Source organism: Ovis aries, chromosome 3, assembly GCF_016772045.2.
Source record: "Ovis aries strain OAR_USU_Benz2616 breed Rambouillet chromosome 3, ARS-UI_Ramb_v3.0, whole genome shotgun sequence".
In the NCBI taxonomy this organism is placed as follows: domain Eukaryota; kingdom Metazoa; phylum Chordata; class Mammalia; order Artiodactyla; family Bovidae; genus Ovis; species Ovis aries.
Genome location: NC_056056.1, coordinates 35,779,856 through 35,803,452, shown reverse-complemented (window position 1 = coordinate 35,803,452; position 23,597 = coordinate 35,779,856). Strand labels below are relative to the sequence as shown.

Below are 23,597 nucleotides of genomic sequence, written 5' to 3'. Positions count from 1 at the left end.
ACTTCTCTCTTAAGCCAAAGCAGGGACGGAGACCACCCTGCAGTGTTACAAAAACAATACTGTGTATAACATGTTGAAGACTGCCTTGAACATTATCAGTCACTTCTGGAAGGACTGGCTTGGTAAACTCTCATCTAGATGGCATTTAAAAGTATAGCTGCATGGGCCCCACCCTGACCTAGTGGACAAGAACCTCCACAGGTGTCTCTTTAAAACCATGAGTGTGGTTAATGGAACGCACTGCACCTCTAGGCAGATGACTCACTCTGTACCACCAGCCCCAAACCTGTGAGATTCTAAGACTCTCTCACCACCCCTTCTGCTGGGTCTAGCTACTCTTCCTCTGAACTAGCTTGTCTGATTCTGAACTAGCTCCTTCCCATATATTTTACACCATCCTAGAAGATTTTCTTCCTAAAACATTATTTGGGTTATTCTGCTCCTATGACATTGACCTTCAGTGTCTCCTGCTTACCAAACAATCTAAAACTCTAAAAAAGTAGTTTCAGTACAGCAGAAAAACACTGTGCCAGAATTCAAGAGAGCAGGATTAGAACTCTCCTGCCACTTATTAGTTGTAAGACCATGAGTATCATTATCCTCCTTAGGATCCTCATCTGCGTAAGTTCAACTACATTCAACAGTCCACATTAACTAAGCATCTACTACACAGTCACTCACAGGTTTAGGTGCTTGAACTAGAAGACTGTCTGAGATTTTTATCAAAAACTTATGGCCAGACTCTTATACAGATATTTTGGCTCATATCCTCTACCAGCCTTTATTCCCCAGCATGGCCCTCCTCTTAAATTCCACTACTCCATTCCAAGTAAATCTTTCACTTTCCTTTCTCCTAGCCTTTGCTCCTGCCATATCCCCACGCCAAATTCCTTTCCCCACCCTCAAAAAGATTCTCCTGCCCTATCCATCTTACCTCTCTTAAGAAGACCAGCTGAAATTCTTCTCTTCCATCAGGCCTTCCCAACACCACCCTACTCATCTGACCAGTAATTTACATGCTGCTGCCGCTAAGTCGCTTCAGTCATGTCCAACTCTTAACAATCCCATGGACTGCAGCCTACCAGGCTCCTCCGTCCACGGGATTTTCCAGGCAAGAGTACTGGAGTGGGGTGCCATTGCCTTCTCTGAATTACATGCTACCTTATGGCATCTCTTATGCGGTTATCCCGTACCGTTATTTATGTATTAAAATCCTCTTTTATGTATTATATATTTTTTATGTATTTAATACATAAACTTTTATGTATTAAAATCCTCTATGTCCAATTTGATTAAACATTCCTTGAGAACAGTCTATAACCTTACCAGTGTCTACATTCCCCATTGTATCCAATATCCAACTTTACTTATATCAAGAATACAGCCATGATTTGTCAAAACACTAATGCATTCCCAAATAGTCATCGAGCTATCCCAAAAGTATCAATGTTACTCACCACTTCACTTTGCACGTCTGTGTGTTCCATTCCACAATATGTTTATCATCTGAACAACTATACAAACAGCCATTGTCTTGATGCCACTGTATGCAATTGACTCTGTTGTCATGTCCACCACTCTGCAGATGTTTTTAAAAATTTAAAAGAAAAAAAAAAAAAAAAGCTCATCTGGTATAATGTATAATATGCACCCTAGATTCATTACTGAACACTTAACTAAAATGTTAGGCCTTAACCTAATAAAAAAGCCTACCCATTAACCTCATTAAAATGAGTATTTATTTCCAACATTCAAAATGAGATAAATCTGCTATAATTTTATCAAATATTAACTTTCTCTTCCCCTCTGCTGGAAAAACATACATCATAAGTCAAAGTAGTATTAGTCCTAAACGCCTGCTGCTTTTGATAGGAATGTCAGCACTAAGCATGATAAAATACTTCATGTACAGTGGCAACAGTCTGGGACACTTGAGTGAACTAGTAAAGTCAAATCTTAAAGGGTTTAAAGTCAACACTTAAGGTAAAATTCACTTCTAGTTAAAACTATCCTTGAAAATCCCTTTGCAAAAAAAGTACCAAACACTCTCTCAATTTTAAAAATCGTTGTTTCTTCAGGGAAACACTGAATGTTTCCATGTGTCATAGCTCATACCATATGGATGTAAGTTTAAATATACTTAGCATAGCAAAATGCTTGCTTACTCAGAGGCACTGCATAGAAATGGAGACATCAACTGCAGAAAGACAAATTCAAGTCTCCCATCTAACACATTCCAGAACAAGCTCATTCAGCAGAATAAGGTGTTAAATCTTAGGGTAAAACCTACCCTCTGAGCAATTACTGTTTTTTCACTCTTTCCACCTAAATTCACATCAAATATACATACAGTGAACAACTGTATACATATCTAAGCTAAGCATAAAGGTAAACTCACTACTACTTTCATACAGATTGCTCCCACCAAAAAAGAAAAATAATTTTAAACATTAAATTCAATACTTCCCTTCCTTCCTAACAGCTATCTACTCAAAGCCCTACTTTATAACCACACACAAAAAAACTGAACAAAGGATATGAATGGAAAAATTCATAGAACTCAGTAAGAAATTTTTTAAAACTTTCAGTAAGTAATCCAAGAGATAAAAGCAAAACAAAGCAACATTTTCAGTCTGTTTATCTACCAATTTTTTAGCACTGTAATATCCATTCTGGTAAGGCTACAGTGAAAACGGCACTATCCCATGTTGCTAGAGGGCTAGCATACCTTTTTGGAAAGCAATCTAGCAACTGTCCACTCATTCATTCATTTACTCATTCAACAAACATTGATTGACTCAATACCAATTATTTCTAATAAACTCATTCTTTGTCAAAGATTTATATATAATCCTGCAAGGTATCAAAATGACCTAAAAAGGAGTTCAAACCTCCATCAGTATCATGTCTGTACCTGACTGAAACAGTATCACCATGCACCCGATGGTAGGTCCCTGCTGATCACAGAAGACTGACCAAATCAAAAGATGGGATCTGGGGTATAGTGGGGTAAAAGCAAACTTGAGGCCCACACTCACCTTGCAGAGGAAGGAGGAATGAAGGGAGTGTCCCTTTACATATACTTCTGAAAGATTTTTTTTCAGTTGTATATTATTTTTACAGTATTTAATATAAAAACAAGTGATATATTTTTAAATGTAGATTTAAAAATCAAATAAAAATTTTCACCTATTAAATAAGCTTGGGTTTTTGGTTAGTCTCATTGTTGTTTTAACAGAATAATCAAAGATGACAAAAACACTGCTGAAACACAGGTACCCTGCCACCGCTGAGACAAGGACAAATTAGGAAAACTTTCAGAAAAAATTTATACTATGTATAAAAACACCTAGCACACACCTTGGACTCATTAGTCATAGGTAACTGTGGGAAACCATGTAAGAAAAAAAGTTTTGTAACAAAAAAATCAGAAACTACCTCAATGGTCAGTAACAGTAATACCAACAAGGGCCTATCCAATTTATAGGACTTTAGGCAACTAGGTCTGAACAAGTATAAAAATTACTCAAGCTGTAATATAATGGGAAGTATCAGGATACAAAATTAACTGACTAAAACTATCAACAGAGGATCTCTCACTGATAAATTTAGGTACAGGTGGGGGGTTCAGGATGGGGGACACATGAACACCCATGGCTGATTCACGTCAATGTATGGAAAAACCACTACTATACTGTAAATAATTAGCTTCCAATTAAAATAAATTAATTTTAATTTCGATATAATTCTTTTCCCTAACTTCAGGTATTTCAAATTACCTATGGATAGATGTTACTTAAAAGAGAAAAGTCTTTCATTTATAAATACAGAAAGCACTCCTATACAGATAAGAATTAAGTGAACATCAAAAACATACTCTAACAGATAACTGTCTGAAACAAATCGTGCCAATTAAGTTACTGCCTTGCAGTACCAAGCCCACATGTCTCTGCTCTGGATGCTGGGCTGGGGCTCTGCAAACCCCATTTCTGCTTTGCCAGTGGGATCATTAGTGGGCTCCAGACCAAGGGACCTGTTTCCTTCCTGTCTCCCAGTTTGCATCACCCTGACGTTTCTTCAACACAGCAGGAGCAATCCTTTCAGCAGCAGCTGAACTTAAGATTCAGCTTTTTCAACACTTGGAGAACCAGTCTCATCAGCTCCTTTCAAAGATACCAGCAGCCAGCCTGTGCCCACTCCCCCCTCCCAGAAGTCTGGACCTCAAGTCCATAGGGCCAATCTCCCTCGACAGACATCATCAGCACAGAGAGCAACATCTGCTTCTCAGAGATCTGAGTTTCAGCAAAAATCTCACAGCTTCCCTTGTTTCAGAGCCCTGGAGGTGCTGTGCTCCTTTCAGCTACTGTCTGTGATACTCAGAATTCTCCCTATCCTTTCTTATTTTAAGCCCACGCAACAGTTCTTCACACTCTTCATATTCTGACCTATAATAAAGACGAGGTTACCTATCACAGCAATTATCAAATATTACTGTTCAAAATTTTAAATATGGAAGGGGGAGGAAAACGCCCCTATACTACAGATCCTATAACATATCCTGAACTGTTTTGTTTTTCATAATCAGCTTCCCAACATCTCTCTTTTATATAAAACATACACATACAGATATGTACTTACTATCAATTTACTGTGTAATTCTCCTTTTACTGTGCTGTATAATAAAATACTACCAACTGCTGTACCAAGAGCCAACAAGTCGGCCTGGTTACTTGTTCCTATAGCTTCTGATTTCCTTTTTTTCCTCTGTGGACCTTCCTGGGGGGGGAGAAAAAAGACAATTTTTTATTTTATTATTTCAAACACTGAACCATCATTAATGCATAAATGCAAATGCCCTCAAGCCCACAAATGAAATGTGCCTGCTTCTAAGCAATGTTTTTTTAAAGTGGAGATGGGATTTGCTCTCAGATGATTTCTTTCTCACTACTTAGAATATAATCACTCCACAGGAAGAACTTCTAATACCTGTCCCTGTCTCCTACCTCTCTGAAAGGAAGGCAAACAGGAGAATTTAGAATGCTCTCGGCAGGGTTCTAAGGGTTCCAAGCAGCCTGTTTTCCACTTCTCAGAAACCAGCCATTCCCAACAAGTCCAAGTGAAGTCTCTACTCCAAAGCAAAGACATTACAGATCCATATACAAGCAGCCAATACTTTCCCCTTTACCCACAAAATCTTTCCTTGCCTTGTGGCTTCATTTTCAGGAAATGGGATTCAAATGTTTTTATATTTATAAACATACAATTACTTCAATTTGAGTCAAAAAATAGTTGAACTCTCAGAGGAGCGCAAAGCACACACCAGAGAAGTTGCTCCAGTGACTGATTAAGGGTCAATCTGAAAGTTCCACGCTGTGTTCGTGATTAGTGTCAAATGGTCCAAGCCTTCTTAGACTTACTTCAAAAATGAAACTAACAGCTTCTATCTATCCATCAAGAAGACAACCAGTGAGTACAACTTCAGAGTACTACCTTAGAGTTTATAATGCTGAATAATAATTATAATTTTGCAACTTTTCTTCCATATATTTAGAATTTTTTTTAAAATTAAAGCTCATTAGCCTATGTTTTAACATAAAGAAATTGAGAAATCCATTCTTTTCATGTAAAAGAGACGAATACCATAAAAAAGAGAACTTTTTCTTCTCAACACTGCAAGATCTTTGCTCTATAGCACATAAAAACCAGTTCACAATACATAAAAGTCTGCCCAACCCAAAAAACCACCAATGAAAACTGATGTTACCAGTGCACAGACTATCAAGGAGCAGATTCATAAGGCATTTTCTTTTTTCCCTCTTAATTACATTTGAAGAATTTGATTCATTGGACATACTAAGTCAACAAAAAACTGTAAGATTTAACAACAAAAAAGATACCTTTAAATATGGAAAAAGTAATGCATATTTTACAAGTCTTGAGAAATGTATTTACATTAATAAACCCAAAAGAAAAGTTACAATTAAAGTCAAAGTCTAAGTCTGATGGTCTCATCAGTAACATTTCATTTGATTGAACATTGAACTTAATCACAAAGTGCCCCAGGTTCCACCTTCAGTTACATGAATTTCTAAAGCCACCTCTGAATGATCGCAGAGGGCAAATGTGGCTTCTGCATAAGGTTATGAACACAGACACCAAATTCAGGCAAGGGAAGCAGGGGAAAGTGTACCAACCTAATACTACCTCATCAGAAAACTCTTCTCTGAAAGATTCTAGGAAGTATCTCTTCTATTCTTGGTTTTCCCCAAATCAAATTAAAATTACCTACACTGAGGTTTCTAACGTGTGGGACATGGGCTGATCCAAATATGTGTATGTTTTTCTGTAGATACGCATCTGCATTAAAAAGCACAAAGAGGGCTTCCCTGGTGGCTCAGTGGGAAAGAATCTGCCTACCAATGCAGGAGACATGGGTTCAATCCCTGGCCCAGGAAGATCTCACATGCCATAGCACAACTAAAGCCTGTGTGCCACAAGTACTGAGCCTGTGCTCTGGAGCCCTCGAGCCCCAACTACTGAAGCCCACATGCCCTACAGCCTGTGCTCCACAACAAGAGAAGTCACCCCAATGAGAAGCCCACGTACCACAACCAGAGAAAAGCCTGAGCAGTAACAAAGGCCCAGCACAGCCAAAGATAAATGGAATTATTTTTTTAAGCACAAAGAAATTTTAGAAATTAAACATTAATATATTCAAAGCCCTCATTTCCCTATCAGCAAAATCTCTATTTTGGGGAGAAGCAAGCAGAGGCTAGTGGTAGGAATATTATAGAAAATATGCCCAATTTTGAGGATCATTGGTCTAAACCTAAATAATAATCCAATTAGTTAACCTCAAACAACTAACAACTCACATACATTTTCTCCAAGCGAGTGATCTTTTTTAAAACTAACTTCTCATTCAGTAGGATGCATATGTCCAAACAAGTAACACATGCAACCAGATAAGTTTATATAACCAATGTGCATTTTAGTGAAACCTAATATTTTAACGATGGTGTGATCACTCACCTAGAGCCAGACATCCTGGAATGTGAAGTCAAATGGGCCTTAGAAAGCATTACTACGAACAAAGCTAGTGGAGGTGATGGAATTGCAGTTGAGCTGTTTCAAATCCTGAAAGATGATGCTATGGTAAGTGCTGCACTCAATATGCCAGCACATTTGAAAAATTCAGCAGTGGCCACAGGACTGGAAAAGGTCACTTTTCATTCCAATCCCAAAGAAAGGCAATGTCAAAGAATGCTCAAACTACCGCACAATTGCACTTATCTCACACGGTAGTAAAGTAATGCTCAAAATTCTCCAAGCCAGGCTTAAGCAATATGTGAACCGTGAACTTCCAGATGTTCAAGCTGGTTTTAGAAAAGGCAGAGGAACCAGAGATCAAATTGCCAACATCCTCTGGATCATCAAAAAAGCAAGAGAGTTCCAGAAAACATCTATTTCTGCTTTACTGACTATGCGAAAGCCTTTGTGTGGATCACAATAAACTGTGGAAAATTCTGAGAGAGATGGGAATACCAGACCACCTGACCTGCCTCTTGAGAAACCTGTATGCAGGTCAGGAAGCAACAGTTAGAACTGGACATGGAACAACAGACTGGTTCCAAATAGGAAAAGGAGTACGTCAAGGCTGTACACTGTCACCCTGCTTATTTAACTTACATGCAGAGTACATCATAAGAAATGCTGGGCTGGAGGAAGCACAAGCTGGAATCAAGATTGCTGAGAAATCAATAACCTCAGATATGCAGATGATACCACCCTTATGGCAGAAAGTGAAGAGGAACTAAAAAGCCTCATGATGAAAGTGAAAGAGGAGAGTGAAAAAGTTGGCTTAAAGCTCAACATTCAGAAAACAAAGATCATGGCATCTGGTCCCATCACTTCATGGGAAATAGATGAGGAAACAGTGGAAACAGTGTCAGACTTTATTTTTGGGGGTTCCAAAAATCACTGCAGATGGTGATTGCAGCCATGAAATTAAAAGATGCTTACTCCTTGGAAGGAAAGTTATGACCAACCTAGATAGCATATTCAAAAGCAGAGACATTACTTTGCCAACAAAGGTCCATCTAGTCAAGGCTATGGTTTTTCCAGTGGTCATGTATGGATGTGAGAGTTCGACTGTGAAGAAAGCTAAGCGCTGAAGAATTGATCCGTTTGAACTGCGGTGCTGGAGAAGACTCTTGTGAGTCCCTTGGACTGCAAGGAGATCCAACCAGTCCATCCTAAAGGAGATCAGTCCTGGGTGTTCACTGTAAGGACTGATGCTGAGGCTGAAACTCCAATACTTTGGCCACCTCACGCGAAGAGTCGACTCACTGGAAAAGACCCTGATGCTGGGAGGGATTGGGGGCAGGAGGAGAAGGGGACGACAGAGGATGAAATGGCTGGATGGCATCACTGACTCGATGCATGTGAGTTTGGGTGAACTCCGTGTGTTGGTGATGGACAGGGAGGCCTGGCGTGCTGCGATTCATGGGGTCACAAAGAGTCAGACATGACTGAGTGACTGAACTGAATATTTTAACCCCATTACTAAATATTTCTGAAATCAAGAGTTTAGTGGTACTAATGATTATAGATTATGACAGACTTCTGTTGGCATTTTCTATTAGAACCTGTTATTTCTGTGATCAAAAATTTCAATGACTCCCCAGAGAAATCAAAAAAACAACTTTTTGGCATTCAAAGGCACCCACAATTTGCCTCCAGTCCACCTTTTCTAGTCTCATTTCCAATTCCATCCTTATATTACACTCCCTGGTCAAGAATGTGTGTTAGTTGCTCAGTTGTGTCCGACTCTTTGCAAACCCATGGATGGACTGCAGTCTGTCAGGCTCCTCTGTCCATGGAGTTCTCTGGGCAAGAATACTGGAGTGGGTTACCATTCCCTTCTCCAGGGGATCTTCTTGACCCAGGGATCTAACCCGGATCAGCTGCACTGCAGGCAGCTTCTTTACCATCTGAGCCAACAGAGTCACGAATACACTATCCCATCTGCTTGTCCCTCCTTTTGGGAGAGAATTTTTCCTACCCATCTCAATTTTCAATTTGGTTAAAAAAAAAAAAAAAAAAAAACAATCCATGCTTCAGGGTCGACCTCAAACACGTTCTCTCCACAAAAACCTCTTCTTTCTCTTAAGACTGAAGTCATACTCTGCTTTGCATTACAGACACAGTATATCTGAACTGTCTTTATTTCTTCTTTAATGTCTTAGTCATATTACTTTGTTTCATGTCATGTGCATGTTAATGACATGTGTAAATATATAAAGTAATGGAAAAGGTAGGCTAAAAATTTAGTTCATCTATCTGTGATCAGAAAATCTGAGTTTTAGGGAATCTCCTGGTGGTTCAGTGGTGAGGACTCTGGCACGTTCACTGCTGGGCTCCAGTTCAATCCCTGGTTAGGGAACTAACATCCAACAAGCCACACAAAAGGGTAAATTAAAAAAAAAAAAAAAGAGAGAGAGAGAGAGAGAGAAGAAAATCTGAGCTCCAGAAGGTACCAGAAATGAAGACCAAAAGGATTGGGTCTATTACTCAGACTATAGAGTCTTTGCCAATGTGAAGGGCTGGCTGAGACAAGCAATAAATGCCAACAGCAGTCTCAAGAAAGCAGTGTTTGATCTAGAAGGCAATCGGAAGGCTGAGTGAGAATCTGCATGTGTGTGATTCATAAAATCAAGGCATAGTATAGACGTGAAGACAGAAAAAGCACAACCAGGTGATGAGAAGTCTGATTTTGATCAATTAAGCACTGACTTTTTAGGCTGAGTTCCCCGAGTAAGAAGAGTTTACACACATACACGCTCATAAAAACATGTGTGTATACAGCTGAAACAAGTTTCACCAAAAAACTTAAACTTTACTATGCAAAATACACTCTGTATTGTCTATGCCATTTCTGTAATGCTATCACAATCCACTAAATCTACTTCACAACCCACTAATGGTTTGAAACCTATTTTTGAGAAATACTGACCTCTAGTCACTGAAAATCATGGCAAAGTTTCAAGTTTCATTCTGCAATTGTTCTCCTATGCCATCATTTCTTGGCCTATTTTAGCTGTCCCTTACTCTGGCAAACGCTAAAGTTTCATGGATAACAATGAATAAAATGTGTGCATTTTACATGTAATTACATACAATATGTACATCAAAAATAAATCTTAACACAGAGGAATTTTTATTTCTGCCAATAAGATCTAATACGCAAACCTTACTCTCTTTAAGTTTAAACACTGGAGATACCTTAAGACAGAGCATTATACCGTAACACAAGAAGATTGTGTTGCTTCTCTAAGAGTTAGGACTGGGGTTGCTCAAGTCTTTCCCAGAAACATGCTTAATGCTACTATGCCTGCCCCGTCCAAAGCCTGAAATGTCACGTGCTTCATTCAATAAGCACTAAGCTACGCAGGGTCATTTTAACTGCAGTGACAGCAAAGCAACATAAATGCATCTACTGTGGTAGCCAGACTGTTTCTTCAGGACTTGCGAAAAACTGAAAAGTTTGGATCTTAAAGGAGCAATGAAATAGCAGGTGGCTCAACCACTTAATGTGTGCCTCTGGCATATCATCCAACTTCTCAGCCTTAAACACATAAACCTGAGACTCTAAAAACAGCATTCACCCAGTCCATCAACCTGTCTCCTTGCATGTTTGTTCCTCATCATCATTTGCGGTCCTCTTCCTCCAGGCTCCATCACTGAAATAAACTGCTTAGCTACATAATACATACAAAAAACTCCTAAAGACTACTGTGACATAGAGGCAAAGAATTATAATCATTCTGTGACCAAGAGCAAGAAGCAGCAGTCTAATTTTTCTAAAAATTTATGAACCACTGCTTTAACTCCTGTCATCCAAGAAACCCAGCACCAAATCATTTTTCTTCACTAATAAGTGTAATGTCACCAAATTTTGTCCTTGAGTGGCAAACTGCCAATTACTAAACCAGAGAATACTCATATAAAATAATATAAATCTACAATAAAAGTTTATGAAAACATGTTAGAACTCAAGTGGCAAGAATTGTAACCCAGGGACCTAGGAGCAAAGGTAGAAAATGAAGATTTGCAGCAACCACCATCTTTAAAAATCACCTGACTTTAAAATTTTACAAAGTACACATGCAAGTTTAATACAGGAAAATCACTTCTCTCCCTAATTTTCATGTCAAATTGATGCTCCAAGAGAATACAATCCCAAGATGATGAACACTGGATGTCTCTACATTGCTCCCAGTTCTCAATTCTGTGACTCAAGATCTAAGGTTCAAGTAAGAGCAGTGGATCAGGAGTCAATGCCCTCAACTCTAACAGCCACAACTCCTTCAATGGTTATTAAGGCTTTGGTGAGGTCAGTTAAACTTTCTTAGTTCTGACACTCAAGTTTTTAAAAATGTGACTTTAGGGCATTTCAGAGTCAGCTGGCTAAAGTGAGAGCATACAAGTAAAAGGATACTGAAGCCTATAAGAACTTTTTTTAATGTAGCCCAACTCTTTTTCAAGGAGGCCTCCAAAAGGAAACTGACTTGCTCAACGTGACACAAGAAGTTTGGTTCATCAGTATGAAACCAAACCCATTCTTCTACTGTATCATTGTGCTGTAAATGATCCCAAACTGATTTTAACAGGAAGTTTAAGACTAGGTAAAAGTTTTATTCCTCAGACATACAACTGCAAGACAAGAGAACATCAAGTGGGTGACAAATGTCTGCCAGCCTAATAGTAACGATTTGTGGCTCATAACGAAGAGCTGAGCTCTAAACACCTGTATTCTAGTCCTGGTTCTATTTTTGGTGTTTTTCAAGTTGTTTGATTTTCCAAAACCTGGTTGTTCTTCCTGAACAAAGCAAAAAGTTGTTAATCTACTGTGCAGGACTAACCATGCAAATAAGAGATAGTAACAACAATTAATACTTGCAGAACTTACACACCAGGAACCACTCTAGACGTTTTAGGCATCATTAAGTAATACTAACCTTCACAACCACTCTTGAGGTGAGCACTATTACTCCTGTTTTACAAATGAAGAACTAGAGGCACAAATACAATGACACCAAGCCTGGATTCAAAGCCAGGAGTCCAGTTTGGGTCTTTGCATCTAACCATTGCTCCACATTTCCTATCACCATCAGAACTATTATCATTTTACAAGACTGTTAAAAAACACAAACACAGAAATCTGAAAAGGAGAAATATGCTGAGTGCTGTAATCCTGATGACAACTGTGATTTTTTTAAGTCCTAGTTTCGTGCACTGGTAAGGTTTCTTTAATAGCCAATCGGAGTTACTTCATCTAGAAAGTATAAAAACCTAGCTTAATACCTGAAAAATATCTAAACATACTCATGCAAAGTGTAACAAATTAGTTGTATCCAGACTTTCAACCTAAAAAGTTAGAGGAAAGTTTCCTGGAATAGTCAGAGGGAGTTAAGATCTGTACTAAACAGTTTTTTTTTTTTTTTTCTTTTTAGTGCATTTGTGTTTAACACTGACTTTTAAAGGTTGAAACAGTGTTAGCTAAACCCCACACATCTCAATACTGACATTTTCAAATCACACTGCACTGATTCGGGCTGGCTACCTTATAGGCGCAGTACCCACGTGCGTCTGAGTTAGTGCAGACGTAGTCGAGTGACTCAAAAATGAGTGGCATCTTAATTGAGATGGGTTCCTAAAAGTGAAAAGCTTTCCCTAACTCAGCAGTAGCCCCGTCCAAGAGAAACTTCACTTGGACTCACGTTCGTTAAGCTACAATTTCACTTTACCTCCAAGTCCTAATGCAGACTTTAGACTTGGGGAAAAGGAAATGTATCAACGGCTAGCAGTGCAGACGTTAAAATTTTAAAAGCAAGAAGGTTCAAATGGCTTAGAATGGAACCCAAGCTGGGAAAGTTAGGACTTTCAAGAGTCTCACATCCTAGACGTGGGAGAGAACACGTGGTGAGCCGGCACCCAAGGTGGGGGGTGGGGGGGTGGATGGGGGTGTCCGGAAGCAAGGAAACAGACTTGTTCATTTTAACTGCCCAAAGTAAAGTCGATGAGCTCGGTAAGGGTCGGAGAATAGTACAGCCCCAAAGCGGGGCTCTGTCAAAAGCCAGAGCTCTGAAGAGCGCAAGCAAGAGAACTGGCCGGGCAGCAGGAAGCCGCCCCTGGGGGGCCTGGGGCCTCGGCGAACATGGCGGCCCCAGCGACGGAGAGGCCCAGACAGCACGGAGCCCGCCGGTAGGGCTCAAGTCCACTGACCGTCGGATCTGGCCGCGCCCGTTCTCTCTGCCCTCTGGACAGGCCGCGCACGGGGGTGGCGGCATGGGCCCACCCTGCGCCGCCACCGCGCTCGTCGCCTCCTCGCCCCGGGCCTCCGAGGGCCACGCGCGATGCCAGACCGCGCGCCGCCGGGCCGGGGGGCAATAAGGCCGAGCTTGGGAGAGTGCCCGCCCCGCGCCGTTCTGCTCACTTTACCTTGGCCTGCAGCCTCGCTGGCGCCCAGGCCAGGCAGGTGCAGGTACCGCTGAGGTGCGCGGAAGGCACGTACTCCTGGTGTAGCCGGTTGTTGGCTGTCTCCCACACTCGCAGGTGACCGTCGGTAGACGCTAAAGCGAAATAGGCCTGGCTCTGCGGGGAGAAAGCGCAAGGGACCCCCGCGGGGGAAAGGGGGTCCGCAACACCACCACCACCCGCCGCCATTGCTGCTCTGGCTCCGCGGCAGCCACGTGTTCGCTCGTGCGCAGGCGCATCGGGGAGGGGCGGGGCCTGGAGGAAGGAAGTAGGGCGGAGGGAGTTCAGGGAGCAGAGGGAGTATCTCTTCGAGACCCAAGCGAGCGTTGGACCGCCTACCCGTGGACGGTGGCCCGGTGGGCTCAGTTCTAATTTGTTCCGGAGACGAGTGAGTGGAGAATGACAGGACTCCTGCCTTAAAAAAAAAAAAAAGACAAGGTGTTTTTTGTTTTAATTTAAATAACATGATTGAACGAGATGGTTGAAACAAGCGTTCAGTTATAATTACTTGATTATGACAACCCTTTCCATTTTTCCTTATCCACTTACAATCTGTAATCCTGCACACGTTAACAATTTAATCAGTCATAATAGTATTAAAGTAAAGGTGGGAGTCTATTCAGCCTTCTTTGGTCAAGATTTACCCCATGTTACCGCACCAAATGTTCAGTTTTTAACGTCTCCATAACATTTCACCAAATCTGTGCGTTCTGATTCAAGAAATGTCAGGTACTATTCAGCCACACAGTTTATTGATCAGCAGGAAACACACACACACAAAAGAAACCCACTGCCCTCAGGGCTATAGGAGACTCTGAATCTTTTATAAGTAGAGAGAGTCATGGTAAAATCTGCATTTTATATTATCTGGAATGACATAAACTGATCTACATTTTAAAAGGCCTCCTGCATGTTTCATGGAGACAGTAGAGGGGCAAGAATGAAAGCAAAGAGACAAGAAAGAAGGAGGATGGTGGGTTGTGGTGGTGAGAATTGGTCCAGATTCAGATATACCCTGAAGTTGGAGCCAACAAGACTTGCTAAATGGATTGATTATGAAGGAGGAGGAAAAGACTTGAGTGAAGGAAGGATGACTCTAAGGCCTGAGAGAGTAAGTGAATGGTGATACCATTGGCTGAACCGGGGAAACGGGTCAGGATGGAGTGGAAATCAAGACTTCTGTTTTGGACAGTTATGGCTGAGATGGCCATTAGACATCCAAATAGAATTATTCAGAGGGGAGTCAGATATATGAGGAAATCACAGACATAAATTTTGCATGCATTAGTATTCAGATGCTATTTGAAACTGTAGGACTGGTCAGATCATCTAGAGCGTAACTATAAATAGAGAAAAAAGCTTAGCCCCAAAATGTGACAATCTGTCAGGAACAGAAAGAGAACCCAGCGAAGGAGATTAAGAAGGGTTAACAGTGATTAAAGCCCTGGAGAATGAGATACCCTGGAAACCAAAATTTTTATAAGGATTTTCAGAAGCATGACATAATCAAAACCATGTCAAATGCTGTAAGATGAATACTGAGAATCAGTGAACTTGGCAAGATCAAGATCACTGTTGGCTTTTCAAAAGCATTTTTAGTACAGAGGTAGGGAAATAACTCATTGTGGAAAATAGAGGGGGGAATGGGAGATGAGAAAGGACAAAAAAGTATAGATAGCTCTTTCTAGGATTATTGTTATAAAAGAGCTTGCACTAGTCTTCATGAAGACAGTTCTGAGCTAGAGTTACAGATTTGTTAGTCGTAAATGAAAATGAAAGCTTGTTTTGCATGAATATATAAATTATACATCAGGCAGTCTTCTAGGTGCTCTGTGTGTATTAATTCATTTAGTCCTTAGGATGTAGAAACTATCAACATCTACATCTTTCTGATAAGAAATTGACTTGTAGAGCTGGGCAATGGAGGAAGAGCTTGAGCATAGACAACCAGACACAATGAGTATGTAGGGTTTATACAGATGACCCTCTGATACCCAAGCATATCAATTCCTTGACCTCCTCCCTTTCAACGATCTCTATGCCACACCAGCCACTCACTCCCACTATCATGTCCCAGACCTTGCCATGCAATAAATGCACCTCTTTTATAATCGCAGTTTCCACACACCAGTCTACACCACCAACTCCAATCTTTTCAGCTCAGTCACTCTAACTCCCAGCATTCAGCCAGTCCTTCTACCCGACCAGACCATCAGTTCATTCATCCTGTAGTCTTTTCACCAGCCCTCATCTCTCCTCCCTGATGGTTGCACTTTCCTCTTAATTTATCCTAAATTTTCTTGTTACAACCCTCAACTCCCTTCCCTCTTTCCCTCATAAAAGTCTTAGGAAAACCACAAGCCTGGGGAGTTCCCTGGCAGGCAAGCGGTTAGGATTCCAAAATTCTACTGCTGGGGCCCTAGTTCCATGGTCAGTTCAGTTCAGTTCAGTTGCTCAGTCATGTCCAGCTGTTGGCGACCCAAAGGAATGCAGCACACTAGGCATCCCCGTCCACCATCAACTCCTGGAGCTTGCTCAAACTCATGTCCATCAAGTCGGTGATGCCATCCAACCATCTCATCCTCTGTTGGCCCCTTCTCCTCCTGCCTTCAATCTCCTAGCATTAGAGTCTTCTCCAACATGTCAGTTCTTCACATCAGGTGACCAAAGTATAGGAGATTCAGCTTCAGCATCAGTCCTTCCAATGAATATTCAGGACTGATTTCCTTTAGGATGGACTGTTGAATCTCCTTGATGTCCAAAGGACTCTCAAGAGTCTTCTTCAACACCACAGTTCAGAAGCATCAATTCTTCAGTGCTCAGCTTTATTTATAGTCTAACTCTCACATCCATACATGACTACTGGAAAAACCATAGCTTTGACTAGATGGACCCTTGTCTGTAAAGAAATCTCTCTGCTTTTTAATATGCTGTCTAGTTTTGGCATAGCTTTCCTTCCAAGGAGTAAGTGTCTTTTAATTTCATGGCTGCATTCACCATCTGCAGTGATTTTGGAGCCCAAGAAAAGAAAGTCTGTCACTGTTTCCATTATTTCCCCATCTATTTGCCGTGAAGTGATGGGACTGGATGCCATGATTTTACTTTTCTGAATGCTGAGTTTTAAGCCAGCTTTTTTACTCTCCTCTTTCACTTCCATCAAGAGGCTCTTTAGTTCATCTTCCCTTTCTGCCATAAGGGTGGTGTTATTTGCATATCTGACATTATTGATATTTCTCCTGGCAATCTTGATTCCAGCTTGTGCTGCGGCCAGTTCAGCATTTTGCATGATGTACTCTGCATATAAGTTAAATAAGCAAGGTGACAACATACAGCCTTGATGTACTCCTTTCCCAATTTGGAACCAGTCTGTTATTCCATGTTTGGTTCTAACTGTTGCTTCTTGACCTGCATACAGATTTCTCAAGAGACAAGTAAGGTTGTCTGGTATTCCCATCTCTTAAAGAATTTTCCACAATTTGTTGTGATCCACAGAGTCAAAGTCTTTAGCATAGTCAATGAAGCAGAAGTAAGATGTTTTTCTGGAACTCTTGCTTTTTCTATGATCCAACGGATTTGGCAGTTTGATGTTGTTCCTCTGCCTTTACTAAATCCAGCTTAAACATCTGGAAGTTCTCAGTTCACATACTGTTGAAACCTAGCTTAGAGAATTTTGAGCATTACATTGCTAGTGATATGAGTGCAAGACAGTAGTAGGGGCGAAATCACGTTTAGAATCAAATCCCATACCTGACAGACATGCTCTGAGGGCTCAAACATACCTTGTATGCACCAGGACCCAGAGGCCCCACAGAGATTGAAACAGAACTGTGTTTGAGTGTCTCCTGAGGAGGTACTGGTCAGCAGTGGACTGCTGAGGGGCAGGGGCTCTAGGTGCAGTAGACCTGGGTATGGCATAAACCCTCTTGGAGGAGGCTGCCATTAACCCCACCATAGAGCCATCAGAACTTACACAGGACTGGGGAAACAAACTCTTGGAGGCGCAAACAGAACCTTGTGTGCACCAGGACCCAGGAGAAAGGAGCAATGATCCCACAAGAGACTGACCCAGACTTGCCTGTGTGTGTCCAGGAGTCTCTGGTGCAGGCGTGGGTTGGTGGTGGCCTGCTGCAGGGCTGGGGGCACTGAGCGCAGCAGTGCGTGCATGGGACCTTCTGAAGGAGGTCGCCATTATCTCCATTACCTCCACCATAGTTTGACTTCAGGTCTAATAATAGGGAGGGAACACAACCCCGCCCATCAACAAAAAATTGGGGTAAAGAGTTACTCAGCATGGCCCCGCCCATCAGAATAAGAACCAGTTTCCCCCTCAGTCAGTCTCTCCCATCAGGAAGCTTCCATAAGCCTCTTATCCTTCTCCATCAGAGGGCAGACAGGTTGAAAACCACAATCGCAGAAAACTACTCCAGGCAGGAATACTGGAGTGGGTTGCCATTTCCTTCTCTGGGGGATCTTCCCAACCCGGGAATCGAACCCAGGTCTTCTGCATTGCAAGCAGACGCTTTAACCTCTGAGCCACCAGGGAAGCCCCATATGGACCACAGCCTTGTCTAACTCAGTGAAACTGTGAGCCATGCCTTGTAGGGCCACCCAAGATGAACGGGTCATGGTGGAGAGTCCTGACAAACGGGTCCACTGGAGAAGGGAACGGCAAACCACTTCAGTATTCTTGCCTTGAGAACCCCATGAACAGTATGAAAAGGCAAAAGATAGGACACTGAAAGATGAACTCCCCAAATTGGTAGGTCCCCAATATGCTACAGGAGATCAGTGGAGAAATAACTCCAGAAAGAATGAAGAGATGGAGCCAAAGCAAAAACAACACTTAGCTGTGGATGTGACTGGTGATGGAAGTGAAGTCCGAAGCTGTAAAGAGCAATCTTGCATAGGAACCTGGAATGTTAGGTCCGTGAATCAAGGTAAATTGGAAGTGGTCAAACACGAGATGACAAGAGTGAACACCGACATTTTAGGACTAAGCGAACTAAAATGGACCGGAATGGGTGAATTTAACTCAGATGACCATTATATCTACTACTGTGGGCAAGAATCCCTTAAGTCCAAAATGCAGTACTTGGATGCAATCTCAAAAATGACAGAATGATTTCTGTCCATTTCCAAGGCAAACCATTCAATATTACAGTTATCCAAGTCTATGCCCCAACCTGTAATGCTGAAGAAGCTGAAGTTGAACGGTTCTATGAAGACCTACAGAGTTATAGAACTAACACCCAAAAAAGATGTCCTTTTCATTATAAGGGACTGGAATGCAAAAGTAGGAAGTCAAGAAATACCTGAAGTAACAGGCAGATTTGGCCTTGGAGTACAGAATGAAGCAGGGCAAAAGTTAATAGAGTTTTGCCAAGAGAATGCACTGGTCATAGCAAACACCATCTTCCAACAACATAAGAGAAGACTCTACACGTGGACATCACCAGATGGTCAGTCCTAAAATCAGACTGATTATATTCTTTGCAGCCAAAGATAGAGAAGCTCTACACAATCAACAAAAACAAGACTGGGAGCTGACTGTGGCTCAGATCATGAACTCCTTATTGTCAAATTCAGACTTATATTGAAGAAAGTAGGCAAAACCACTAGACCATTCAGGTATGACCTAAATCAAATCCCTTACGATCATACAGTGGAAGTGACAAAGAGATTCAAGGGATTAGATCTGATAGACAGAGTGCCTAGAGAACTATGTACAGAGATTCATGACACTGTACAGGAGGCAGTGATCAAGACAATCCCCAAGAAAAAGAAATGCAGAGGCAAAATGGTTGTCTGAGGAAGCATTACAAGTAGCTGTGAAAAGAAGAGAAGCGAAGAGCAAAGGAGAAAAGGAAAGATACACCCCTTTGAATGCAGAGTTCCAAAGAATAGCAAGGAGAGATAAAGACTTCCTCAGTGATCAGTGCAAAGAAATAGAGGAAAACAACAGAATGGGAAAGACTAGAGATACCAAGGGAATAGTTCATGCCAAGGTGGGCTCAATAAAGGACAGAAATGGTATGGACCTAACAGAAGCAGGAGATATTAAGAAGAGGTGACAAGAATACACAGAAGAACTATACAAAAAAGATCTTCATGACCCAGATAACCACAATGGTGTGATCACTCACCTAGAGCCAGACATCCTGGAATGTGAAGTCAAGTGGGCCTTAGGAAGCATCACTGTGAACGAAGCTAGCGGAGGTGATGGAATTCCAGTTGAGCTCTTTCCAGCCCTAAAAGATGATGCTGTGAAAGTGCTGCACTGAATATGCCAGCAAATTTGGAAAACTCAACAGTGGCCACAGGACTGAAAAAGGTCACTTTTCATTCCAATCCCAAAGAAAGGCAACAGTAAAGAATGCTCAAACTACCGCACAGTTGCACGCATCTCACACACTAGTAAAGTAATGCTCAAAATTCTCCAAGCCAGGCTTCAACAATATATGAACCGTGAACTTCCAGATGTTCAAGCTGGTTTTAGGAAAGGCAGAGGAACCAGAGATCAAATTGCCATCATCCACTGGATCATCGAAAAAGCAAGAGAGATCAAGAAGAATATCTACTTCTGTTTTATTGACTATGCCAAAGCCTTTGAATGTGTGGATCACAACAAACTGGAAAATTCTGAAAGAGATGGGAACACCAGACCACCTGACCTGCCTCCTGAGAAATCTGTACGCAAGTCAAGAAGCAACAGTTAGCATTGGGTATGGAACAATAGACTGGCTCCAAATCAGGAAAAGAGTACATCAAGGCTGTATATTGTCACCCTGCTTATTTAACTTATATGCAGAATACATCATGAAAAATGCCAGACTGGATGTAGCACAAGCTGGAATCAAGATTGCCAGGAGAAATATCAATAACCTCAGATATGCAAATGACACCACCCTTATGGCAGAAAGTGAAGAACTAAAGAGCCTCTTGATGAAAGTGAAAGAGGAGAGTGAAAAAGTTGACTTAAAACTCAACATTCAGAAAACTAAGATCATGGCATATGGTCCTATCACTTCATGGCAAATAGATGGGGAAATAATTGAAACAGTGACAGACTTTCTTTTCTTGGGCTCCAAAATCATTGCAGATGGTAACTGCATGAAATTAAAAGACGCTTGCTCCTTGGAAGAAATGTTATGACCAATCTAGATAGCATATTGAAAAGCAGAGACATTACTTTGCCAACAAAGGTCTGTCCAGTCAAAGCTATGGTTTTTCCAGTAGTCATGCATGGATGTGAGAGTTGGACTATAAAGAAAGCTTAGCACCGAAGAATTAATGCTTTTGAACTGTGGTGTTGAAGAAGACTCTTGAGAGTCCTTTGGACATCAAGGAGATCCAACCAGTTCATCCTAAAGGAAATCAGTCCTGAATATTCATTGGAAGGACTGATGCTGAAGCTGAATCTCCAATACTTTGGCCACCTGATGTGAAGAACTGACTCATTGGAAAAGACCCTGACTCTGGGAAAGATTGGGGGGGGCTTCCCTGGTGGCTCAGAGGCTAAAAGCGTCTGCCTGGAATGCGGAGACCCGGATTCAATCCCTGGGTCGGGAAGATCCCCTGGAGAAGAAAATGGCAACCCACTCCAGTATTCTTGCCTGGAGAATCCCATGGACAGAGAAGCCTAGTAGGTTACAGTTCGTGGGGTCGCAAAGAGTTGGACACGACTGAGTGACTTCACCTGACCTGGGAAAGATTAAAGGTGGGAGAAGAAGGGGACAACGACAGAGGATGAGAATGTTGGATGGCATCACCGAGTCAATGGACATGAGTTTGAGTAAACTCTGGGAGATAGAGATGGACAGGGAGGCCTGGTGTGCTGCAGTCCATGATGCACAAAGAGTTGGACACAACTGAGCGACTGAATTGACTGACTGACTGAGATGAGTGCAATTGTTCAGTAGTTTGAACATTCTTTGGCATTGCCTCCATGGTCAGGGAACTATTAAGAAGCTGCAAGGTGGGGCCAAAACAACAACACAAACCTGGTAAAATTGGTAAAATCTAACTCTCCACCCACAAACAACTGAAGATGACTAGAGGAAAGTCACAACCACCTTCTTATGACTCTTAATCTACTTTAAATTGATCACAAACCTCACATGGGAAGGCAGTGCTAACCAGATCATCAGTTGATCCCTAATTCATTCACTGTTTCACTGTTGCTGCTCAGTCACAAAGTCATTGTCTGACTTTTTGCAAACTCCATGGACTGCAGCACACCAGGCTTCCCTCTCCTTCACTATCTCCCAGAGTTTGTTCAAACTCATGTCCATTGAGTTGGTGATGCCATCCAACCATCTCATCCTCTGTTGTCCCCTTCTTCTCTGCCCTCAATCGTTCCCAACATCAGGATCTTTTCCAATGAGTTGGTTCTTCCCATCAGGTGGCAAAGGGTTGGAGCTTCAGCTTCAGCATCAGTTATTCCAAAGAATATTCAGGGTTGATTTCCTTTATGGGCCTTGATGCCATGATCTTTGTTTTCTGAATGTTGGTTTTAAGCCAGCGTTTTCACTAGCATGAACCTGGGAGAGAAAATGCTAGTTGCCTTCAAATCCATTTACCTCTTATTCAGGATTAATATAATTTCAGATTTTTGGTTAGGGTGATATTCAGTTGTAATAAAGACTAAATTTCTCAGCTTTCCTTGCTGCTAGATCTGGCCATGCAATTAAGTTCTGGTGAATGAAATGTAAGCAGAAGTGATATTTGTGTTTTTAGGAAAGTGTTTTTAAAGAAAGAGGGCATGACCTTCTTCCCGCTTCTCCCTTCTTACTGACTAGAATTGAGATGAAATGGCTGGAGGTTGAGCAGCCATACTCAATACTAATACTTTTAGATGTGTGCAGGACAAAATATTTATATCACTGTATTTGTTATTCAAACAACAGAAAGAAAGGAATGCTATTTACTGTTCACAATTTCAGAAATTATGCATTTAAATGTACTTCGCATATTTTGTCAATGTACCTTCTAATTCTTACTCCTTCTGAAATAACATCCAAATATCTTAAATAACATTTAAGAGATAATAAAGTAGGAATGATAAATTTTGAAACAATTGTAAGGCTTAAGATTCAGAAGGTTCCAACTCAGACCCATATTTAGCAGTGATAATAAAAGGAACTTTTCTTAAAACAAACCGGAAACAAAAGTGACACATGCAGTTGGGAAAGGGAGAGCAGGGCTGTTTTGTCTTTTCATGTTTAGGATTAAAAGAGAGAAGTCTTGATGATGGAGTTTACAACGGTTGATGTTTTAGAAAGCACAGATTAAAAATAATTTATGTCTTTGAAAGTAATAACAAGACTTATTTTCTCAAATTTAAATTGAATTAGTAGCTCTCTGAACATATTAATTCCCATGCCAACTCTGAATTCAGTCGTACTGTTGACTGGTCTTTGAGAAGGGGTGTTACAGTACAAAGAGCATGGACTGCTGAACCAGACTGACCTAGACAGGGAACCCTGTCATGCCACTTGTCAGCTATGGGCTATTGCCCAAATCGTTTAATCTCCCTGGGTCAGTTTCCTTATGCATAAAACTGGAATACTTATTTCTGACACAGGATTGTTGTAAACTTATATTAAATAAATATCTAATGTGCCTTGTAATGCCGAACCCTCAATGAACTTTTATCGACTGAATTAACATTAAGCAAACAAGTTAGTGATATTTAATGTCAAATGAGATTTTAGACTCCATAGATAACTTTCCCCCTGTTATTACTTTTGTTTAGTTTTTAGGGTTAAATTCATTTTTATTTAAAAATGGGGGGGGTGTGTGTGTGCCAAAACCTGGAAATAAAATTTTTTTAAGAGATTCAGCAAGAGAGAATTAGAAAGCAGTCAATTCTTTCTTTTTTTTTCTTAAACAATTGAATTAATTTTCTCACAGTTCTGGAAGCTTGAAGTCCAACATCAAGGTGTTGGCAGGTCTGGTTTCCTCTTGAGTCTTCTTGCCTTGACTGTAGATGGTCATTTTCGGCCTGTCTTCACATGGTGTTCCCTCTGGATCCTCGTCTCTTCTTATGAGGACAGCAG

At 41.2% G+C, this 23,597-nt stretch overlaps 1 protein-coding gene and 1 non-coding gene across 2 annotated transcripts in view; both read right to left on the bottom strand.

The window, feature by feature from the left end:
• The window catches only part of WDR43 (WD repeat domain 43), a 37,649-nt gene extending 23,895 nt beyond the window's left edge, over nt 1-13,754 (bottom strand). Inside the window, exons 1-3 of the mRNA XM_027965888.3 lie at nt 13,504-13,754; nt 4,639-4,776; nt 1,458-1,579 (exon numbers count right to left, since the gene is read on the bottom strand). Of these exons, the coding sequence (XP_027821689.2) occupies nt 1,458-1,579; nt 4,639-4,776; nt 13,504-13,728 (485 nt within the window). The 5' untranslated portion in view covers nt 13,729-13,754. The remainder of the gene's footprint in view (nt 1-1,457; nt 1,580-4,638; nt 4,777-13,503) is intronic.
• A 4,256-nt stretch (nt 13,755-18,010) lies between these two features.
• On the bottom strand, nt 18,011-18,082 carry TRNAC-GCA (transfer RNA cysteine (anticodon GCA)). Its single transcript has one exon. It is a non-coding gene; the product is annotated as a tRNA-Cys (tRNA).
• Between the last annotated feature and the right edge of the window lie 5,515 nt (nt 18,083-23,597).